General features: G+C 35.0%; 1 protein-coding gene across 3 annotated transcripts in view; it reads right to left on the bottom strand.

Annotated features, from left to right (window-relative positions):
* ATP6V1A (ATPase H+ transporting V1 subunit A) overlaps positions 1 to 24,022 on the bottom strand; it is a 64,656-nt gene that overhangs the window by 31,463 nt on the left and 9,171 nt on the right. For all 3 annotated transcript variants that reach the window (XM_037835604.1, XM_037835623.1, XM_037835615.1), the window contains exons 2-11: positions 13,496 to 13,590; positions 10,286 to 10,414; positions 9,268 to 9,482; positions 8,876 to 9,013; positions 7,350 to 7,501; positions 3,638 to 3,800; positions 3,034 to 3,142; positions 2,193 to 2,315; positions 1,985 to 2,099; positions 1,345 to 1,408 (exon numbers count right to left, since the gene is read on the bottom strand). In XM_037835604.1, coding sequence (XP_037691532.1) covers positions 1,345 to 1,408; positions 1,985 to 2,099; positions 2,193 to 2,315; positions 3,034 to 3,142; positions 3,638 to 3,800; positions 7,350 to 7,501; positions 8,876 to 9,013; positions 9,268 to 9,482; positions 10,286 to 10,414; positions 13,496 to 13,580 — 1,293 coding nt within the window. In that variant the 5' untranslated portion in view covers positions 13,581 to 13,590. The remainder of the gene's footprint in view (positions 1 to 1,344; positions 1,409 to 1,984; positions 2,100 to 2,192; positions 2,316 to 3,033; positions 3,143 to 3,637; positions 3,801 to 7,349; positions 7,502 to 8,875; positions 9,014 to 9,267; positions 9,483 to 10,285; positions 10,415 to 13,495; positions 13,591 to 24,022) is intronic.

The following is a 24,022-nucleotide window of genomic DNA, read 5'->3' as shown; positions in this document are numbered from 1 at the left end:
AATTTATCCTGTGTAACCAAAATAAAATAAAACTCACAGAAAATGTCAATTAAAAAATTGTATACCATTCAGTTTCAGGTTGAGACAGTACCTATAGATCAAATTCAAAGTTTATCTCAATTTCCTTAACAGTGTGTCCAATCTGATAGCAAAAAGAAAACTAATTGACTCCTTTGCAGATTATTATGGCACAATATAAATAGATTAACCAGAAAATGCCTATTTAGCTAAAATAGACACTTCACTTTGATTAAAAACCTCTGAATGTTCTGATTCAATTCTACTTCGTATCATTAAGGGCTAGCCCAATAAGATCTGGCAGTCATTTTTCTGACGCCAAACATGCACATATATTTTATGCATTCCCAATTTTACCTTAACAATTAACAACTCAAAATGTTGGCATTAAATACTGCAAGTGCTTCATGCCCAGTTTTTTGCTTATACCCCAAGTAAGCAAGAAAGAAAAACAATATGCTAGATTTATTTTATATCTTGAGAGTTGTGAATCTAGCCATTTCCTTTTATCTAATATTGAAAGATACACAGGCAACAGTAACATATTTACTTATGAATATATCAGCATTCTTTGGTTTACTGCAGCTCTGAATTGAATACATTTTTTATTTACATTTCTTTTAATGGCCAAGCTGGCTAGCTGTTCACTAAAATTCATGCCTTGTTTCTGGGAAGCAGCTGCCTAGGCAGAAACTACATTTTCCAGCCTTGTTTTCATTAGGGTGTGACCAATGGAATGAGTGCAGTGATTGTGCCACTTTTGACCCCAAGATTCAAAAAGTAGATTGTGCCCTCTTCACACTGTTTCCCCTTCTGCCAGGCAGATGCAAATGATTTCCAGGCTAGGTGATAGTGGAGCTAGAAGATGAAAGGAGCCTTGGTCTCTGAATTCCTTACTGAGTGGAAAAGAGCCAGTCTCTGACAAGATCATCTGCCATGGATTGTATTGTGAGGAGAAATAAATTTCTAAGGGGTTTTGCCATTATACACTTTTGGGCATATTTGTTTCTATAACTAGGGTTACTGAACAGTATTATAATGCAGTAACACTCTAACACTAATAAAATGTTGCTCCCCTGAATGTAATTTGTCCCTTTTCCACTAACAGATACTAAGTTTATTATAAACCTCGTGTAAAGAGCTAAGAAAGAACAGTCAGTATTAAAGGCTCTTAGTGAGAAGAATGTGCCTAAAACAGACTTTTACCATTATGGACAGTCACTCTTTAGTGATTAAATTAAATACTTCAGGATGTTTTGAATAACATTAGAACAGCTGAGAGTAGGGGGAAGGCTCAGATATTGACTATTCCAAGGAAAGACATACCTGAACAATACCAAGAGTAGCAGATGTAACTGGATCAGAAAAATCACCACCAGGTGGAGAAACTCTGTATTTAAAAAAATGAAAACAAAAAATCATTAGAAATACTTATGAAAAATAACTCATATATGAAAGTCAATTTTTTAAAAAGTCAATATCTGATGAGGAACACATAAATAAATTTTAAAATGAGCTTTGGAAAGAAAAATTTATGTAAAAATCTTGAATAATCAGTATTAAATTGCAAATAGGAATGATAGCTATTGAAGTCCTTCTGGTATGAGAAATGAGACAATTATAATCAGCTTCATTATTCTAATCATACCGAAGAAATAGAAGGAAAATATCGAAAAAAAGTATGGGGCTTTATGTACTGATTATGAATCTTCACTTTGCTTTTACTATGATGCAATCTCTCTTTCACATGTCTATAATTTTCTAAGTTATTCCTAAAATATTGAGACTTGAATTTAATAAATCAATCAAGTCAATCCTGTGGAATCAGAACATGCAGAGATGATCTAAATACATGCATTTTCAAACAGTCCTTTCGGTGACTTTGGAGTCCAGTCTTGATTAAGAACCACTGCCTTAGAGGAACCTAAATATTCACTATTTAAAAGTAAACTATTTAGGTGCTTACGCTCCTACAATGCTGACACTCCCTTCTCTTTCAGGATTTCCAAGACATTTTACCCTGCCTGCTCGCTCATAGAAGGAGGCCAGACGGGCACCAAGATATGCAGGATATCCACTATCTGAAAAATGAAAAGAAATTTTAAGAGAAGTTCAAAGCCAGTCCCTCAAATCACATCAATCTTGCTTACATAATAAACAATACAATGACCTACCTGCCGGCATTTCAGCTAAACGACCGGAGATTTCTCTAAGGGCCTCAGCCCATCTGGAGGTCGAGTCAGCCATCATACTGACGTGATAGCCCATGTCTCGGAAATATTCTGACAGTGTAATTCCTAAATTGGGAAGAATATTACAAGTTATAATCCTACACAGTGCATAATCCCACTCTGATCTTTTCACCCTTAAGTTTAAGAAAACTTTAAAGTGACAAGCACATGAGGCAGACTGTTAGATATTCACTAAATTCTGTTCTCTCTCTTCTTCTGGGCACACAGGTAAACTGTTGCCTAGTCTTCTTTGCATTTTTGTATTTAAATATAGCCACATAACTGACCTCTAGCTAATGGAAAGTGAGTCAAAGTAATGTGTTCCATCATCAGGCAGAGCCACACACCCCTCCATACTCTATCTCCCTTCTGACCTACTAGGATGGAGAGAACTACCAGGAACCCTGGAGGCCACATGTTAAAAATGGCAGAGCTCTGGTCAGCCTGGGTCCCAGCCCAGAATGAGAGTAAAAAGAGCCTGCTGACCATCTGAAACAGCCCCAGATTGTTAAATGAGCAAGAAATTCACATCTATTATGTTGAGCAAGTATATGTCTGGGTTTATTTGTCGCCCTCGCCTAGCCTACCGTACGTAATATAATACACCTTTTAAATAGCAGGGAAAAACTTTTACCACCATTCTTTAACTAAGTCTGAAATTAATTTCAATTGTAGCTTTTGCCTTTATATCACATATCTATTCTTAAAAACAAGCTAATCAGCTGAGTGTTAGCTTTAAACTTAAGAACAGATGATAACTGCTTTTATTCCAATTTATACTCACCAGTATAAATAGAGGCTTCTCTAGCAGCAACAGGCATGTTGGAGGTATTGGCTACCAAAGCTGTTCTCTTCATAATCGACTCTACCTTACCATCAACTTCCATCGTGAGCTAGAAGCAAACATTATATTCAGTGATCCTCTATCTCTAAATGTAACATTTCTGTCCTTCTTATAACTTGTTCATCTTCAATTTCTTATAATCAGTTTTCCCAAAGAAATATTCCAAATCAATCCAACCTCTTCTCTTTGCCCCACAGTGCTATGAAATCTATTATTGAATGGAAAAAGAAATATTACTATAGTAACCTACTAAATCATAAAAAGTCTATGTAAAGCTCACATCTACAAATGTTTTATCTTTCTCCCAATAACTGAAAACCACCAGACCAGAAAAAGAAACTTTCTATTGTTTGACTTCAACAATTTGAATTCCTTTCCTTGAACATACAATTTAATCACAAATATAAGTAGAAAATTCCTTAAAAGATGATTTATAGCTGAAAACATTGCTTTAGACTACAGCACAAAGCTTTAGTAATTGCCAATGAAAGTTAATTAGTGGTATTTTCTCCAGAATATTATTTGAAACCTTATCTATACCAACCTCTGGGAAATCCCGGAGAACTTCAGACATCTCATTTCCTCTTTCACCACATCCCACATAGATGATGACATCACTGTTGGAATACTTGGATAGAGACTGTGATATCACTGTCTTTCCACAGCCAAAAGCCCCAGGGATAGCAGTAGTTCCTCCCTGTACACATCTAAACAGACACAACATAGCCTGGTTTACTCTAATTGCTAGTAAATACGTTAGATAAGTGACACAGAAATAAAAGTTAAAGAAAGAGAGCACTTTGAAATATTTTTACTTGTGACTATGTATACACACACACAGGCACACATACAAAGATAGATATACTGATATAGATATAATTGCTCTTCTAATTTGTACCTATAAATAGTATATGTTTTTTATTATCATTAATTATCTCTGTTATATTTAATAACTAAAAAGTAAAAGTATTCCATCAAGTACCTGGGGAAGAAGGATATGAAAGAAGACCAAATAATAAGTAAAACAGATTTCACTAATGATATTTTGAACACTTCTATAAACTACTTCATGAGAAGGCAAAGCAGGTAATTAAAGCTAAAATAAAAATATAAACAACTTTTGAACTTTTGAAAGTTGTCTCCCAAGGCAATGACTAAGTAGAAGTCCTCAAAAATTTCTATCTTGCTATAAAGGTTAATTTAAAAAGCTTTTCTAAGGCATTAAGTAGTCTCCTTTTATCCATTCAATAACTATTTACTGGGTACTTACTAGGTACTAAAAACTATGCTAGGATATGTTGGAGACACGACACTACATAAGATAACCATATTCTTTGTACTTGCAGAGCCAACATTCCAGTGGGGGAAGCTGGGGAGGATGCTGGTGACTACAGTACAAACTAGCAGTCACCTTCAAACTTTCCCTAAAAAGTGGCAATGGAGAGCGACACAACCCTAAGGACAGAGAAAAGTGAATGTCACTGCATGTGTATGGGATGGGGAGAGGGAGGGAGGAAAGATCTGGGTGGGAGAAATGGGATGCAATGCTAAGGGAAATTTCTTTGTAATATCGTGTTTAATCATAAAAATCCACAGAAACATTGCACCCTTAATAATAATAAAAGAGTTTTCATCAATATAAAACCAATATGCATTTAAAAATGTTCTCTTCTAAATCTCAGAGTGAGTTTGGTAAACTGTAAGATATATCACATTCAGCCTATGGCTCTGTAGACCTCTGACAAATCACTTGTAATATGGGATGGGGGGCACACGGTAGGGATAGTTGTGCCCCGGTTTGGAAGTTCAACAATCCAGTGAGAAAAATGCTATCATACAGAATATCCAGGGTGCTGTGGGAGAACACAGGAGGGGATGCAAAGTCTGACACTAGACTGGAACAGGATTAGAAAATGTTCCTTAAATAATTTAAGATGTGAAAGAATAGAAATTAGCCAGATAAAGGGCAAAAGCAGGGAAATAACATTCCAAGCAGAGGGAACAGCATCCCAAGGGTCCAGAGGCAAGGAAGGGTATTACTTGAGGAATTAAATGTCCTTCAGCATGCCTGAAAGCTGGAGTATAAGGAAGCAGCTGGCAGTCAAGTAGTTGGGACAATACTGGAAAGATAAGCAAAGGCGAGCTCATGGATGGCTTTGTAAGGAGTTAAGGAATATGTAACTGTTCTAAGAGCAATGAAGAGCACTTAAGAGTTTCAGGCAAAACAATATAGGATCAAAATTGTGTTTTAGATGGCTTACTCTATGGTGCGGACAGCCACTTAGAATGACATCAAAACTGAAGGCAGGAAGTCTGATTAAATATGGTTATTACAGAAAGTAGGGTGAGAGCCTTCATTAGGGTCATGGAGTAGGGATGAAAGACGTTGCTGAAAAATATTTACGGAACAGAATAAAAGCACTTGTTGAATAATTAGACATAGAAGAGTAAGAAAGATCCTTGAGAGAAGTCATGGATCCTAGATTAGGCATCCACTCAACAGATGATAGTGGCATCTGTAAAGTGTAATCTGTAAAGAAAGATGAGGAGATTTCAAGAAGTGGTGACCAAGATGATCTCAGTTTTGGAATACTGACTTTGCATCACCTGTAGGACATTTAAAAAGCTGAGGTATACTAAGAGGTAGATATGTGCTTATGGATCTCAGGAGTCATCAAAAGCAGCCGGATATTTAAGCCCTAAGAGCAGAGGAGGTCATCCACAGAGAGGGTAAGATAGAGAATGAGGAGAGAAGAGGCCCTAGAAGAGAGAGAAACCTAAAAAATACCAAAATTTAAGGGAAGTTGACCTGCAAAGGAGACTTAAAACTTGTGGACACAAAGCTAAGAGAAAGAACAAAGAAAGAGGGTGATTCAAGAAGGAAGAAGTTGAAAACAATATCCAAAGCTGTAGGGACTAAGAAAATCCTAAAAAATATTTATTGAATTTATCAGTATGGAATTGACTGATGATGTTAGTGAGAACAGTTTCGAGGAAGTGTGAAACCAAGGACAGGAGAACAGTGAATTAGTGGAGACAACTAATTTTATTCTTTTAAAAGATTTAGTTATGAAGATGAGGAGAGAAATAGTGGTAGGTAGAAAGGGAAGAAAAGCAGAGGGTAGATTTTCTTCTTTAGATGGGAGAGACAGAAGGGAGATAACTGATCAGGAAGGGACCTTGAGGAGACTGGAAGTGGGATAAACCACAGAGAGGAAAGGAAGGAAGGAATGCAAATGCATCTAAAGTAAGTCTGGTGACAGGAAAGCTGAAGGAATTTCAAATCTTATGGGCTCTAATTTCCCTGTGAAGGATCTAGCATAATCATGTTGAGAATGAGGGAGAAGCAAGCATTTGCTTCTGAAGATCTGAGGTGAGTGGAGAAGGTTTGAAATAGCTGCTATGGAGAACAGTAGAGAATAATAATTAGGGAAATGCAGAAGAATTGCTATACCGAGTGAGTCAGATACCAATTTGCACTGATTACTTGATTTTTCAGCAGCCCAGTATAGCCTTGGGAAAAGGTGATAGCTGGACTGATTCACAACTGGGATTTTTCCAGAAGGCTATGACAGAAGACAAAAGAACAAGAAAGATAAGCATACTGTCAAACGTTCTTAGAAGCTGGATAGAGAAGGATGTAGAAACAGGAGGCATCAACTGATGACAAGATAGAAGAGTCAAAGGATTGGAGCTCTTGGTGAGAGAGCTATAGTAAGAACAATTTCAGAAGCAAGTTTGAAGGGTAAAAGGTGGTGTTAAGAGTGAGATGTATATGGGTTTGGTGGTCAGGGGTTGAGGGAGTACCTGTCTCCTGGCTTTATTGTGAATTTGTGGAAAGTAAACAAGATATGGTGATTTAAAAAGAAAGGAGAAGGGTTTTAGGCAGGTGATGAAGAAAATAAAAAAAGTGAAAACAAAGAATTAAGAGATGTTAGAAATCAATTTATAGTGGTATCAATTTACTAATTCAAGAACTTTAGAAAGTTTATATTATGTGGCATAGATTTTCTTCTGGAAATTTAATTTTTTCAGATAGCTTTATAAATAATCTTTCCTTTTGCAACTTTGAAAAACTAAATTTTCTTCAATGGTCTGACTCCATAGTAAACAGTAGATAAATATATTTAATCATTGATTTCCCTAGATAAAATTCATTATAGGATAAAATATAAAACCTTTATCTGTAAAGAAATGAAAAGATAAGCACCTATAATAACGATGAGGGAAAACCATGGGACACAGCTCAAACTTACGGGAAAAGGGCATCAAGGACTCTCTGTCCAGTCAACAATGGATGATTGGCTGGCAGTTTCTCAGTGACAGGTCGAACTTGACGTACAGGCCATACTTGGACCATGGTGAATTTCTCCTTTACGCCTTCAAATTCAAGCTCCAACACAACATCCTATAAAAATATAGCAAGATTTTAAGTACAGTCAAATTTGTGAGCATTTCTTCTCTAAAATTAAGGCAACACCATTCCTATTAAAAGATTCCACTTCAGGGGTAGTACATGAATGTGAGGAGGGGGATTTTTAGTTTTTATTGTATATCTTTATATACAGTCCTAGTTTTCTTAACTAGGTGCACTTATTACTGTTTTAATGACTAAAAAAAATGTTAAAAAGTTTTTTAAAAAGGGGTGTTGCAAGCAATAGATAAAGTGTTAAACAATTTATATGAATATGCAAAGGGAAAAGTCATGAAGGATTCACAATAAGCTTTTCCTGGGATTGGTGGAGGGAAGAAGTGAAAATTTTCATAATTTACTTTCAATTCTTTGTTTATTCTAATGATCTTGTATTGCACTAATATATATATATATATATATATCTTTTAAGAATCCCAACATATTGTAAACAGCTACATATTTTGAAATATTTAAAATAAATAATTTTTTAAAGCAAAAAAGTAATGAATAGCACTCTAACATTTGTCAACACCAAGACGATTTAAACTAGCTACAAACAATCCCAAAGTCCATAACCCTATAGAAATCTATAATTTTGATAATGCATGAATCTGAATTATCTACTTCAAGAGTGGTTCCTCCAACTAACAGTAAGTTTCTAAGCTAGTAAGTAAATCTAGCTGACTGTCTAGAAGCCCAATCATAACTCCACTCTTTTATTCTCTTTCTGTTATAAAGCAAAGATGTATTCTTGTGAAATAATTCCAAAATTGTGATCATCTATCACATTTTTCTCCCTCAGATTTGTTTAATAGCAGATACATCTATCACATTTTATTGGTGAAAATTTGCTACAATGGCCTTCTTAACGAAAGATCTTTATACTCATAAGGACCATTATATATCTATTGTGTTTGATATGAGGTGACTATAAATAACATTAAAGAGCTAAATTCTAGATGGTTCATCCAAAGTAAAAATTCACAAAATCCATTTTACAATTGGTTATGTGCATACAAATTGACAAGTAAAATCAAAGTCTACTCTATGCCTAAAGAATGGGGACTTTAAATAAACGTAGCACAAATTAAGAAGGTAGGATAATGTTAAACTAGATCTCTCTCTCTCTCTCTCTCTCTCTGTCTGCTAGAAAGGAAATAATATGTACTGGCATTTTATTCTCCCAAGCCCAAGCAAAAACAATAACAACAATAAAAAGTAACTTGATTAAAAAAAAAAAAAATGATGGGAGTACTTAAAAACTACACATTAAAATTCAATTACGTAACTCATTAAAGCACTAAAACCTGGGCAAATACCAAATATAAATCGGGCCACTATGCTGGATGAAGTTGAAATAATACTTACAGAGGTATCATAGTTCCCAGGTGGAGCAATGTAAGTTACTGTTCCTCTATTTCGTGGTGGTAACATGATTTTATGTCTGATGAGCGAATTTTCATTGACAATTCCATAAATATCTCCACCAGTGATATGACTACCAACCTAGGGAACAAATGCATTTGCTGTTTAATGTTCAAATACATGTCCAGTAGACTCACCCCTTATTGCTATAATTTAAATTATTTTTCTCCCTTATCAATAAAGTGTATTGGTTCTATAATCCTGGACATAGAGAAAAATTTAAACTATGCTTCTGCAGTCTATTTTTATTAGGACTAAGAGTACAAAATAATTCACTAAACAGTTATTTCACATTCTCTCACCAACTTTAGAAATTCTTGGTTACACAGACATACCCGTAGGTTTTTGCAAGGTGTAAAATCCCATTTGATATCTCTGCTCAGAGCAGACACATTTACTCCTCTGGGGATGTAGATGCTTTGAGTCTGACTGCTGATATCTGACAAAGGTCTCTGAATACCATCAAAAATGGCTCCCATAATGCCAGGACCAAGCTCAACCGAGAGAGGTTTACCAGTGCGGAGGACAGGATCTCCAACAGACACACCAGCTAGACACAGCTGGTTGAGGAAAACTCACTGTGAAAATTTAAAGATACTTCAAAAAGGACATACCACAGAAAATGACACAAGTTAAAAACAAAGGTTTCCAAAGGTTCTCGGTTCACAGCCTTCTTAGTATTTTAGTAATTTTTTCACAGTGCCTTAGGCCCAAAGATATAGCTAACAATCCCATTAATTAAATAGTTAGGTTCAAGTAACTTAATAAGCATTTATGTCTCAACAACTGAGTCGATATTTGAAAGAATATACACAGATTGAATGAAAAATATTTTAATTTCATTCTTAAATAGTTAAACTCTTAGGAATACGATATATTTGCCTGTTGGGAACATTACAATTTTTCGTATCTCAGAATCACATTGTTCTACATTGATTTTTGAGATCTGCTTTTCAGCTTAAGAACCACCAAAAATTCAGCTTCATAAAGATATGACATCATCGACAAGAATGTAGTGCAATCTACATATGAATCAATGTTGTTACTCTGTTTATGTTTTCTTCTATAATATATCTCCCTCTAAAGAAAAATTCCAACCAAAGTTTGTGGACTACTGAAACATTAAGAGCAATGAAAGGTGAAAAGATAATACTAATTTCTTAAAAGAAGAATACTAACTTCTAGCACCTTTCTCCCTTTCTTCAATATACTCCAGTATAAATCAGAAGGTTCCTTTATGACATCCCTATTTCATGCTCCTGATATCCTTGGTTGTTGCTGCTTCTACCTTTGGCTTAAATCCCTAAATTTTGACATGTAGAAAGTGGCACAAAATCGAACCAAAAAGGATACAAGTTTCTTCATACACCTGGATAGTAGCCATGTCACCCTCCAGTCGAATAATCTCTCCAACCAACTCGCTGTGGCCCACTCTCACCAGTTCATACATGGCTGCACCTGCCATGTTACAGGCCGTAACCACTGACAAGAACAAGAGATTTTTAATGACCTAAGACTCTAGTGCTCTATGAATAATAACAAATAATTAAACATCCAATTAATCCAATAACACACCTCTCTCATATATTCATAAGAAAATAAAACACCCACTATGGAACATACATACAGCTTTGCATAAAGATTCATTTTAGTATAGGAAATACCAGATATTTCTTAGGCTCAAGATTAGTCTTTGGCACATCCTATTCAAACCACATTGCTATAATACAAAGAGTAGTGGTTTTTGGAACAATAAAAACACTAAAATTGTAACATGAGCTTGAGCTAGTGACAAAATAGTAACTAGCCACACAATTACCAGTTTGCTGATAATTAAAGTAAAGGAAGTAAAGAAAGCAAAGCAAAGCAACATCTTTATACCAATGGTTCTTAAAATTCTGCTGGGACATGGACACTTTTGATAAACAAATGATAGCTCTGCCTACAAAAACACATGAATGCTTCCACAAGATTTTTTACATAGACCATAAGGATGTTTATAATTGGTCACCACCCCTTGATGAACTCCAGATTAACATCCCCTATCTTATAAATATTGAAACAGAATTTGAACTTACTATTTGGACCATATTGTCTAGTGGGCAAAATTACTTCTATGGCAGGAAGGAAAAGTTGTCAAATTTTCAGATATGTGTAGGACTAGATCCATTTTTAGTATTTAGCCTTCTGATAAACTTGATTAGAACTACGATAGCTAATACACAAGTAGAAACTATATCATACTAATATTTAACTTGTGTTAGAACCATGAATATTCATTCCATAATTATTTACAATGAACCTACTATATAAGAATAATTAAGATGCACTGAAATACCAGATATAACTATTTTGTAAATCATATTTCATAAACCAAAAGGAATACTACTTCTCTATTATCTTATTAAGTACTAAAGAACTATATATAGGTTCTAGGAGCAGTTTACTACAAGTTTCAGAAGAATATTTCTACTTAAACTCTTTTGATAGTGTTCCTTTACCTATTCCCTAAAAGTTCTTGTATGTCTGTGCTAAAGACCCATAAGATCATTAAGGGGAAAATCATTTCTCTGATTTCTTTTTCTGGTCTTCTCAGATATTATTCATGTGATTTACAGCCATGTAGCCATGGCAAATGAGATGGAAAACAATGAAATATATAACTTTCTTATTTTCTGCCAGTGAGTTTAACTAGAATGTCAAGTTCCTAGTGGTAGAAGTTTCTGGGGGATAAATGATTAAAAAAAAAAAAAAAAAAAAAAAAAAGCAGTGGTTCCTACTATTACAAATACTACCTCTCATTTCCTAAGTCTTACTACTTTCCATCTGGAAGTCTGAGATTTAGAGGGCAAAAAGGCCCTCCCTGGACAAATTATTTAGACTGCTTTATTATTAATATTAATACAGATAATCTCTTTGTCTGGATAAATGGAAAATTAAGGCAAATATATTAAGGGGAAAAGATATATATGTAAATATGCCTTAGAGTTTCCTAAAAAGAATGTATTTTATTAATGGTTGCTTTAATGTGTATCACTATTCAATTAGCCTTAATCTAATTTCATAGTCTCCTTTAAGAGATACATACTTAAAACTTCAATCTGTACTGGTTTGCTAAATTTAGAACAGTAAAAATTTTCAATTTATGTCCCAATTACTTGCCATATAATATAAGTTTAGATATTGTTTCCTAACATCTATAGATTTTTAAAAGGCATTTGTAAATCAGTAATGTAAATAAGATGGCAGGAAAAATGTTTAATTAGAAAACTAATTTTAAAAATTACTTTGGGCAGTTTTCCATTTAAATCAAATACTAACTACAAATTATAAAACAAACTATTCATCTGGCCTCACTTTGGAGTTAACATGTTTTTAGTAGCGTTTTAGTTTAAAGGCTTTTTGGTTTTTTGCTTTTAAATTGAACTTAAACTATTTATATGACTTCCTTATCCAATATCACGTACTTTTAGAATTTCAAAAGTATTCCAATAAAAAGAAACTTGATGACTAAATTTATCAATGTGTCACTGACACATGTATAATCAAGCAAAGAGAAAGAGAACCTAGAAAGTTTTAGTTTTCTTATCCTGGTGAGCTACAGCAGCATCCTCATTAATATTAACATCTGCCAAAAAAATATTTGGTTTTATTATCCTCTCCAGAATCTAGTCATTTTTCCAGGTCTGAGTTAATCACAGCAGTAAAATTAAATATAAAATTGATGGTAGTTTAGATCATAACCTCAAAAAATTTTCTTTGACCAAGCTACCGGAGCCATCTTTCTCAGATTTTGCAGCATTGCTATATATCTCACAATAAAATATTTTCACAGAGCCACTTTCAGCTAAGTCTGCCTTGAAACAGCACATTTTGTACTTCTGGGGTGTACTCTTGGATGAAGATAAAGCAAACTGAGAAGAGTAGAAGAGCTTAAAGACCAGGGGTAAGCAAACTATGACCCACAGGCCAAATTCAGCCAGCAACTATTTTTGTAAATAAAGTTTTATTGGAACACAGCCTTACTCAATAAGTTACATATTGCCTATGGCTGCTATCACAACCTTTCAGGCTATAACTGCAGAATGGAGTAGCTGCAACAGAAACCATCTGTCCTGCAAAGACCAAAATATTTACCATTTGGTTTTTAATAATAGAAGTTTGCCAACCCCTGCTTAAGACCAAAGATGCAGAATGTGACTGCTGAGGCATGGTTAGAGACTAAAATTATTTAGAAAATGAAATAAGAGGCGTAGTCACTGACAATCTTCATTTGTATTAACACAAACTAAGGTCACAACTTTCACTGTGTTGAAAACAAGGAAAAGACTATAGCATGAGGTTTATAAAAAAACATTAGAAAAAGTGAATTTCGTGACACTACGGTTATAAACAATGGGCAGGTGTTACTCAGGGAAACTGTGAAACACATTTTGCAGTGGAAGTGTGGAATTTATATCGGTGAATAGAAACTTGTGTATTTCTAACTCCAACATGTTGAAAAGACATCCAGGTCATCAGCTGAACTTTGGAATCCTTACTATCAAGATTACTATTACTTACCAGGTCCTGAGACCCCATGCACATAACCAAATGTGCTCTCTTTGTCTTCATCAAGTATTTTGGGTAGCTTAGAGAAATCCATCATTTGGATCTACCTATGAAAAAATTTAAAAAAATAAGTAAACTTAAGTTATAACTACAAAACCCAAAACATGTCTTGGTATATTCTTGAGTCATTTTCTCCAAAGTAAAATATAATGTAATATTCCTAGTACTTGGTTTAAAATACTTCTTTCCTGGATGCTCTACAGTTATTAAAATTCAGAATTATATGTCACCATGAAATGTATTCTAGATGGAATACCAAGGACTGCTAGCAAACTATGTGAAGTCTTTCATCTGACTTGTCTAGCCCTGCAACATCTGGCCCCCCATTATCTTTCTGAACTCCTCTCCAACTATTCTCACCCTTAATCATTCTGCTTCTACACGTTGGACTTTTGCTACTTCTCAAAATACAGGTACATTCTGCCTCAGGGCCTTTGTAGCTGCTGTTTCCTATGTCTGGAATGCTCTTTTACCAGGTATCTATTCCCATACCTCCTCCCATCTTTTCTCATATGTCACTTTCTCATTGAGGCTTTTCTGCCCATTTATAATTGCAACGTAACCCATATACCTACCCCATTCCCCTGCTTTATTTGTCACCAAAACACTTTTCACCATCTAACAACTATACATTTTTCACTTTTAGAGATATATTTGTTATCCATAACCACTTATTAGAATAATAAGTTCAAGAAGGCAGGATTGTATTTCTGTTCCCACTTATCCCCAATGCCTATAACACTGTCTAATCTTCTCCCTGAAAAATTCTCAATTCTTATAGTTTGAGGAGATCTAAGAAATTCACCAAGGTGAATATTTCACAAATAACTGCAAGGCATTAAATAAAACTGGGTTTGGGGAACAGGGTCAAATAAATTTGGGAATTATTCTGAACTAGAATTTTCTATTAAAAATTTGCAATAGTAACACACCAAAGGCTCCAAAAAGTCATGCATTCAAGCAAGCTGTTTAGCTTGGTTTAACTATGTGATTGTAGAGCTTTCAAAGGAACTTTTCTCCTTTTTTTTCTTTTCTTAGTGCAACATCCTTTAACATCTCATAATGAATCACAAAACAGTTTAAGAAACTCTTTTATTAGATGTGCAATCTGAAAAACCCAAAGAATGAACTCTCCAAGTCCAAACAGAAAATTGGTAGCAGGTCCCAAAATGAAATACGCATTTTTAACTGCTGGTGCAACTTAAGTATGGATTTAATTAGGGAGATGAAATACATGTACATATGAAAGTTTAAATAATGTCCTAAAACAACCATTAAGAAAGAGTTCTAGATCAATAAGATTGAAGTACCAAATAAGATACACTTATTTACCACAAGTTCAAAGATTAGAATGTTTAGGGAAGACATCTTGAAGGCCAGGTAAAATTTGCATAAACTATGAAAAGAAAGAGCACAAGCATTCCAGGTGGGGGAAATAACAAGAACAAAAGAATGGAGATGCAGTTTTCAAGAACAGTGAACAGACTGGTCTGACTGGAATAAAAAAGTTTATATTAGGGGCAGCAGTAAGAAGTAAGGATGCAAAGGCAGATAGACTAATTTGTGGGTCTTAAACTGAATGCCAAGCTATAAGTAGTAGACAAAAGGGAATCACTGAATATTGGGGGAGAACTGTCATGAGAAGAATGGTATTTTAGGGCAATTACTTTAACAGAATAAAGGGGGAGAAAAATGCAGGCAGGTTGAGAAGTTGAAAAACTGGAAATAGTTACCATTTGAGTGTAAATGGAATTTGATTCATTAAATATTTATTGAGCTCCTACAAAGAGGAAGGCCCTGTGAATAAGGGCTGTGAATAAAACAGAGCTTTAACTACCTGTAAAAAACGACATTATAAGGCAGAATGACTTAAGTGCTAAACTGAATGCAAACAACACTTTGGGAGGAGAGGAGAACCTGATTCTGTCGTGGGAGGAGGACAAGTCTAGGCTAATTTGTAATTTGGATGAAGTATAGGGCATCGGTAGCTGGAATATAAGTTTGGGGGGTTGTTCATGAAGTTATAGAGCTAACAGCTGAGTCCAAATAGAAAGAACCCAGAAAGAGAAGAAAACCAAGCACTGAATTTTGGAGATTAATTTGGGTAGGTTTGAGCGGAGTTCTCCAGTCTTTTTAGGGCCATTGAAGGATCTCTATGGAACCATCCTACTCTATGGAACATGATTTGTAAATTCACTAGTCAAGATATCAATGAATTGGGGAGGGGGGTGATGTAACACTGAAGTAATTAAGAATGGAGTTCTGTATTGATACATTTAATGCTATCAGAAGGGGGATGGTGGACAGAGCTAAAAGTGACTTTAAAACTGTCAAGAGTGGAAAAGATTAAAAACATACGGAGATATGGAAGACTTACAAATGAAGAGAATGTGATAAGAGGAGCAAGAAAAGTATCAAGAACATAGAGATAGTATCAGTGATGAGGTCAAGACTATCATCAGGTTTGTAGTTTGCTGATAAAGATGAAGGTGGGAGAGGGGGAAAATTGTGCCATCAAGGTGTCATCTGGTATAAGTAACTGAAAATAATTGAATTGGAATTATTAAAAAGGAAAAAATAAACTAGACACTGCAGAAATCAGTGTCGCAATAGGGGACACAAGGATTTTGGGGTCCTCAGGAAGAAAATCCAATTGGAAGAAAGGCAGTTGAGGGAAAGGTAAAGAAAAGGCTAATAATAAAGGGAAATTGGTTTTACTGCAACGTTCAGATTCCTGAAGAAGCAACAGGGGCCACCGAGTAAGAACAGGTCTGGGACTGCATGAGACTGGAATAGAAGGAAACAACAAACTTTTCTATAATCTACTTAGATAATAGCAGGCAAAAAAGGAAACAAAGTTTAAAGATATATTAGCTGGAAAATGAGTTGGGCAAAGTCTTGAAAGAAGAGATGAACAAGCATTGAGGTCCAGTTTCAATCTTCAGAAAATCAAAGGTTTTCAATGACAGAAGAGAACTAGACAATCATACAGTCTAACTTCCTTCCCAAGCATGAATAGTTCCTCCATAGCATTCATGATACATGGTCATCTGACTATTAAAGTGGAAATAGCATGAGATCACAAGTCAAAAGACTTGGACTCACATTCAAATGACATGCTGAAGGAAATCGTGGACAAATCAGAATCTCTTAATATTTTCATTTGAAAAAATAGGAATAATGCTACCACCTACTGTACAGGGTTGTTGTGATTAAATTACAAATTTATTAAACCATTCCTTGTGAAATGTACAGTGCTTGCAAAAAATTTTATTAGTAATACTACTATTTAAACAGGGCCTCAATTTGGGGGGAAAAAAAACAAAAACCATTCTTTTTCAGAAATCTTCTCTTACAGCGTGTTCATATAGAATCCAAATCTACTTTTACCCTCTGACCCTGTTTCTTCCAACCACTGTATCCACAGTTTTAAGTATGTTCCCTATCCAAACAAATTGTTTCTCAAAGGAGAAAAAGCTTATCCTTTTCTCCTTCACTCCAAGTGAATTCTTCACCCCCGAGGCTACCCTCCTCTGGAAATATTTTGCAATATCAATGTTTCTTTTAAAACACAGCAAACAAAATAAAAAAAAAATAATATTCTAGATGATTAAATTCTAAAGGGTATTATTTCACCTGTTCTGGATGCTTCTTTTTATTTAGAGACAGAGACTGAGGCTTTGAGTCACAGACTGTGTTTGAATTTATGAGTTATGTCCTTGGGCAAATAAAATTCTTTAACACTTTCAAGCCTTAGTTTCATCTGTTCAAATCAATGAGGCTGTTGTGAAGTAGCTAACACTATGCCTAGAAGAAAAGTAATGTCACTGATGACTACTAATTTTACTGTTAATGCAAGCTAAGACTAATTTCTTAGAAATTGCTAAAGTATTCTTATCTTCTTGTCACTTGAACCAAATCTAGTCACTGGCTAGGTTTTTTTCCTAGCTATTATGTTTACTTTACCATAACTATTTTCTAAAACTAAGAAGATTTTTTTAAAGCACTGTACCAGGTGCTGTATGATGGGTTAAAAATATAATTGAGAAAGTCACAATCTCTCCCCGAAAAAGCTTCCAGTCTGGTGTGATAAAAAAGACAAACGCACAGTTAAAATAGGGTGATATACGTGCTCTCACTGGAGTAGTAGAAGGTGATTTAGAAGAGTGTAAAGCAGAGACCCCTAACCTAGATTTGGGCAGGAGAGGAGCGACTTAAGAAGAGGGTAAGCTGAGACTTGAAAGATGAATGAGGAATTAGGGTATAAAGTCAGGCTTCCCCACAAGGGATTCATATCTCCTGGGTTTCGTGAAACTCTTCAAAGTGGTCTGGAGACACGAAAATGGTGTCTGTTCTGGTTTTAAATGTAAGTATTTACCAGACTTTCCTTTTATAATTGAACAATGAAAGCCTCCAAATATGTAATGTGTGAGCAATGATTAGTAGAATGAGTTTGTTCATGTTTCAGCCACCTTGTGGGTTTAACTCTCAGCTGAAGAATCCTAGCCAACCATGGGAATTTTGACCATTATAGAGTTTTAAACTTTTTAATTTGTGGGCATTTAATGTTAAGTTTATGCCCAAAACAGCAAGCCTTAGAAACACTGATACCAAAACGGTAAGAGAAGCATGAACCTAAGTGATAATTCTACAAATTTACCTAGAGATGATTTTTACCAGATCCTTAAATGTGCATTTATCTGATTAATATCATTATATAGCAAAGCAAGACACTTTTTCATAGAGAAAAGCTCTTTCATTAGGAAAATAAATTGCCGTTTGACTTTTCTTAAAGTTCTTGTATGCTAACGATTGATATGACAAACAAGAAAAAAAAAAAAAAGAGTATCAGCAGCAAAACCAAACTGTAAACAATGAAGCAAAGAAACTTCAAGGAGATGGGCTTAGTGGGGCTGTCAGTGTTGTACTAAAGACTATCTTTTTTATTTTTTTTTTAAATTAGAGAAGTTGTGGGTTTACAGACAATCATGCATAAAATACAGGGCTCCCATATACCACCCTATTATTGACACCTTGCATTGGTGTGGTACATTTCTCACAATTGATGAAATCAATATGTATAACTGTACTATTAACTATAGCCCATGGTTTAACTTAGGGTTCACTGTTTGTGTCATGCAGTTCCATGGATGTTTTTAAATTATCTTTATTCTAGCAACATACATGCAACCTAAAATTTCCTTTTAACCACATTCAAATATATAATTCACTGCTTGTGAATTACATTCACAGTGTTGTACTACCACTACCACCACCATCCATTACTAAAACTTTTCCATTGTCCCAAATAGAAACTCTGAACATTTTAAGCCTTAATTCCCTATTCTCTACCCCACATCGGCCCTGGTAACCTATATTCTAGATTCTGTCTCTATGAGTTGCTTATACTAATTCTTTCAAATCATTGAGATCATACAATATTTTTCCTTTTGGGGTCTGACTCATTTCACTCCACATGACATCTTCAAAGTTCATCCATTTTGTTGCATGTATCAGAACTTCCATTCCTTTTTTAATGGCAAAATAACACTGAATAATATTCCACTGGATGTATATACCATATTTTGTTTACCTGTTCATCGGGTGATGGATACTTGTGTTGTTTCCAAATTTTGGCAATTGTGAATAATGCCCTGCTTTTTAAAAGCCAATATTAGTAGGAGAAAAATATGATTTTGAATAATTTAGCTTCTGTACTCCATTGTGTTATAGGAGAGAAGTGGTTGTAAATACATTCCAAAACCTCCTCTTACCTCATCTTTCAGAATAAAATAAGAAAATTATAAAAATACCAGTTTTTAGAGGGTACAGTACAGGCATTCAAAACATTTATTGTCCATTTTTTATGCTTTATCGGTTTAAATTTTTATATTGGCTCCAGCAACATGGGCCTTTATACTTTCTGTTCTCCTGCCTGGAATGTTCTTTCCTCAGATCTTTCAATGGTCACTTCTTCATATCTTTCATTCTCTGCTCCTATGTCCCCATTCCAAAAAGCTCTCCCATAAAATAAAGAATATAATTTTTGATATACTTATTTATTGCCTATATCGTTCCCTAGAATGTAAGCTTCATGAGGGCAAACAAATTAGTGTCTGGCACATGATAAGCTTTCAGTGACTAGTCTTGAATGAATGAATCCTATGAAGTACATGCTAATACCATCTCTAATTTTAAAATGGGGAAATGGAGGTATGGAGAGTTTAAGTAACTCTGCCCAAGATCACAAAGTTAGTAAGGTGAGATTTGAACTTAGGCAGACTGACTCAAAAGCCTATGCTCTTCAAACACTATATTGCTTTCTAAATTAAGTAGTGTGATTTCTATTGTTTGCATCTAAATAATCTTATTAGATATAGAGGATAATATGATATTTTCTGCTTCAAGATAACAGTTGTACCAGATGATCTTAGGATCCCTCATTCCTCAAATCTGTAATTCTGTGAAGTCTCTTTCTCTACCAAATCTTTTTGTCAAAACAATTTTTTTAAGCTAGGCAAGTTAGCAAATTTGTTATGTCTTCTGCATAATCCTTCAGTCTTTCTATAGGAAACATTAAAGAAAGAAATAGTCAAAAGGGTAAGATGCCAAAGGAAAATGACCCGAAATCCTTGTGGCAGACAAGGAGATGCACCCAGATTCCCCTTCATGAAAAGAATGTTGGATGATGGGGAGTGTGGTCAGTGGCCAGTCACCAGCTGCCAGCTCCCTTCAGGGTCTGCCTCGGATGCAGGGAGCTGCCTTGCCCACATTCACACCCATCCTAGGGCAGTCTATATCTGGTGACTTAGCAAAGAGGGGTGTACAAGTCCAGCCATTTCAGTCCCATGTGGGATATTCTCACAAGCAATACTCACTTAAGATCTCCCCACCCTGGACTGACTGAGACTTTGTCAGGTTTACACCTGCACAACTCTGCTTCTGCCCCTGACTTCACCCCCACCCCCCCCACCTCCTTCCACAGCTGTTGATCCCTACTAACCATCTTCTAAACCAAACTCTTTCTCAACATCTGCTTTCAGAGAACCCAAATTGTGATACTCAAATAATGCATAAACTGAATAACCAGTATCTTGGATAACCTTAAGTGAAGACTCACAACTGAATCACAACGATTTTTGGCCTGTTTTCTATCTCAGCTACTAGGTAACTAACTGTTTTGTAAAAGGGGACAGGGGAACCCAGAATACAAAAGTGGGTTTAGAAAGCAGGCTATATAGAGAATAGGGCAATTTCCAGGCTAAGTCAAACAACTATGACATACAGATTAGATCACCCTATAACCAAAGCCTTATTTTCTATCAAGAACTTGCTCCACATGTTTCAACATAAACCTTAGATGGAAATCATCAACAGTAGTTACTGGAAAAGGGAGTACCAATTCATTGAAATCCATTTAATTTCTGAAGTACTATTTTTTCTGACAGAAGTGGAAAACGTTTCCCTAGATGCAGAAGTTTCAGGCTCCAGCCTCTTAACAGTTGAAAACTACAATAAATTTCCACAGATTGGTAAAAGGTAACAGGCCCTCTGAAGCATCACAATATGCAATTTCCACAATTCTGATACACAGGTTCCTATTGTGCTTCTCAAACTTTTTCAACAAAGTACCCCAAATGCAGAAAAATAAACACTGGAGTGAATCGATAATTCTTTCCTCACCTCTCCCCAGGAATCTGGGCAGCGAATAGTATGTTATTTTCAGCAGTCTACTGTAAGCAGGAAAATTTCTTTGTATGTTCTTGGGTATATTCTTAAACCCAAACAAATTTTGCACTCTACTCCACCACATGCAATATCTGTTTTATAAGGAAAATATAAAAGTGCTTCCCTCCCACAAATAAAAATAATTTGTCAGACAGACATATTATATTGATGTGGCCACTGAATAGGGCCAAGCATACAGGAATTTGATAAGTATGATCATACATCCATAAATTGTGCAGCTGAGAACCCATCTGACGTGGATAAGGATTCACATATGTGTTTAACAGTACAATAGCAAAAAATCAGAAATATCTTTAAAATACATTAAGAAAATGAAGTATTGATTTGAAATCCTACAGTCTTCTCTCCCCCAAAGTATATTTACTAATAATGAAATTTCTTATGTTAAACAGTCTGCAACCCCAGGTCCACAGTGTCAAGGTTTGTTCTCAGCAGGTTCTTTTCTGGGAGGATTCTCAACTTTCCTGGCTTCTAAACATTGCAATGGCTTTTGGATAGGCTTTTATCTAGCTTCTCATATAAACTGCTGTGAAGCTGACTTTACCAATTAAAAAAAAAATGCTGGTAATCATTCATGAGACTTATCCCCTTCAAAAGTGGCCAACCTGGAAGTTGTACAACTACTTAATTTTAAAAAATAAAAAGCTGTTGCTCAAAATATTTAGAAACTTCTCTTGAAACTGCCCTTTTTCATATCACCCTTTGAAAACTTAATTAGTAAGAAAATATTCTTCATTGCTTTGCCAAGAAAAATCAGGAGCAGCTAAAGTGGTCAAATATAAGTAGCGCCTATATCAGAGGCTGCTGTACATATAGTGAACATAAAAAAGTCAGTGCTAACAGCATTACAGTAAAAATACTATTGTTTTTATTATAAAATGACTTCTAAACATTCCAATATATCTGTCCTGTGTCATTTATTGCATGGATGGTATAGACAAGAACGAAGGTTCACAAAGTGGGCAAAGGCATATGAACCCAATTAAAGGAAAGCATCACCATAAATAGGTTCACCTCCAACTTGGGCATTAAAATCTCTGCAATCAAAATCTGACTTAAAAACATAAAGATAGGAAAAAGAGGAAAAAAATGCGCCTAACAAAGGTGAAAAAACACCTCAGAATCTAGATTTAAAGACTACTAATGACTATAATTAAAACTCCATAGAAATTTTCAATTCAAAGGGCAAGAAATCAGCATTTCTGCTAATCTAGTATTCTATGATTAATAATAACAACCAGGGTTTTCAAAACTGAAACTGACTATGCAGAAGCGAGACGGACTTATCACGATGGAGGTTTTTAATAGGATGATTTGCTAGGGAATTAACTTCCAGTTCCCCATGGCATGTTCTCATAATCTTCCACATTGCTCTTTAGCAGCACTTACCACTACGTAATTAAAAATCTGTGAAAGGAGTTGTTCAATGTCTCTCTCCACTGCCAGACTGCAAATGCCAGGAAATCAGGGATTACTTCTGTTTTGTTCATTGTGTGCCCCAACTGTACAGTAAAGTACCTTGACAAATATTAAGCAATTACTAAATATTACTCAGTGACATACTAGCAAGGGTATGGGGAAAGAGGCATTAGAAGTACATTGAACATGCATTTTGGCAAATGGCCAAGTTTTTAAAATTAGTATTTTTCTGAGGCCAAAACTGAAACCAAATGGTACTTTCATAGAATAATCTGAGATAAAAGAATAAAAATTTTGTTTTAAAATTTAAAATGCTATAATTGTATTAATAATTTTAGTGGTTATTTTGTTTAATATTATAAATGCTAGAACACCAAATAATTCTACAAAGCATGGGTAAAATCTAATAATTATGCTACGAAAGAAGCTGGTGAAAAAAAGATTATATACTATAGGATTCCATTTACATAAAATTCTAGATAATGAGAACAAATCTATAGTGATAGAAAACAGATCAATGGTTGCTTGGAGCTATGAGACAGGGAGAAATGGGAGGAAAGGATTACAACGAGGCAAGAGGATACTTTTGGGGATGATGGATATGTTCACTCTCTAGGTTGTAGTCACGGTTAACAGTTACATATACACATCAAAACTTAACCAAACTGTACACTTAAATATGCGCCATTTATTATCTTAATTATATCTCAATAAGACTTTTTTTTTAAAAAGCACAAGGTATTGGCAGTATGATTCCTGGAAGTAGTTAATTCTTAAACATACTACATCATATTCACTTTTACATTTGATCTTAGCCAAAAGGTCGAGAAGTGATCATCATATTTACTTTTATTTTTATTTGTCAACTAATAAAGGACTACATGGCCTATGAGGTTGATAAAAGAACCTTAACCCTGAGAGCATAGTAGGGGGAACAGTTGAAAAGCTTAAGCAATCAGGTTTTTGTTTGTTTAGAATGAATGTATGTGGCTTCTGATAAGGTTATGTGGGTACCCTCTCATCAAGTTTAGTGAATCCTGGGAATTTTTTTCTAGGCTCTTAACAGCTTGGGAGTATAGAAGTCAGATATGCTTCTGAAATACTTATTCATCTATATTTTCAGAATAGGGTCTAATGGCATCAACTTGTAATATATAGGGTAAGAATTCAGGAAAATCTTAGCCCTATCTTGAATAAACTTTTGAGCCATGAGGCAGAGAAGGGTTTCGTCTTCCAAGACTCAAGCTAAACTCTCAATATTTTTGTCATCAATGTTGTTGTCGTTCAATTGTCCTGACTGGAGCATGGAGG

The sequence above is a fragment of the Choloepus didactylus genome, chromosome 1 (genome assembly GCF_015220235.1).
Source record: "Choloepus didactylus isolate mChoDid1 chromosome 1, mChoDid1.pri, whole genome shotgun sequence".
Taxonomy (NCBI): domain Eukaryota; kingdom Metazoa; phylum Chordata; class Mammalia; order Pilosa; family Megalonychidae; genus Choloepus; species Choloepus didactylus.
Note: the sequence above shows the minus strand (reverse complement) of the source record. Positions and strands in the feature narration are given on the sequence as shown.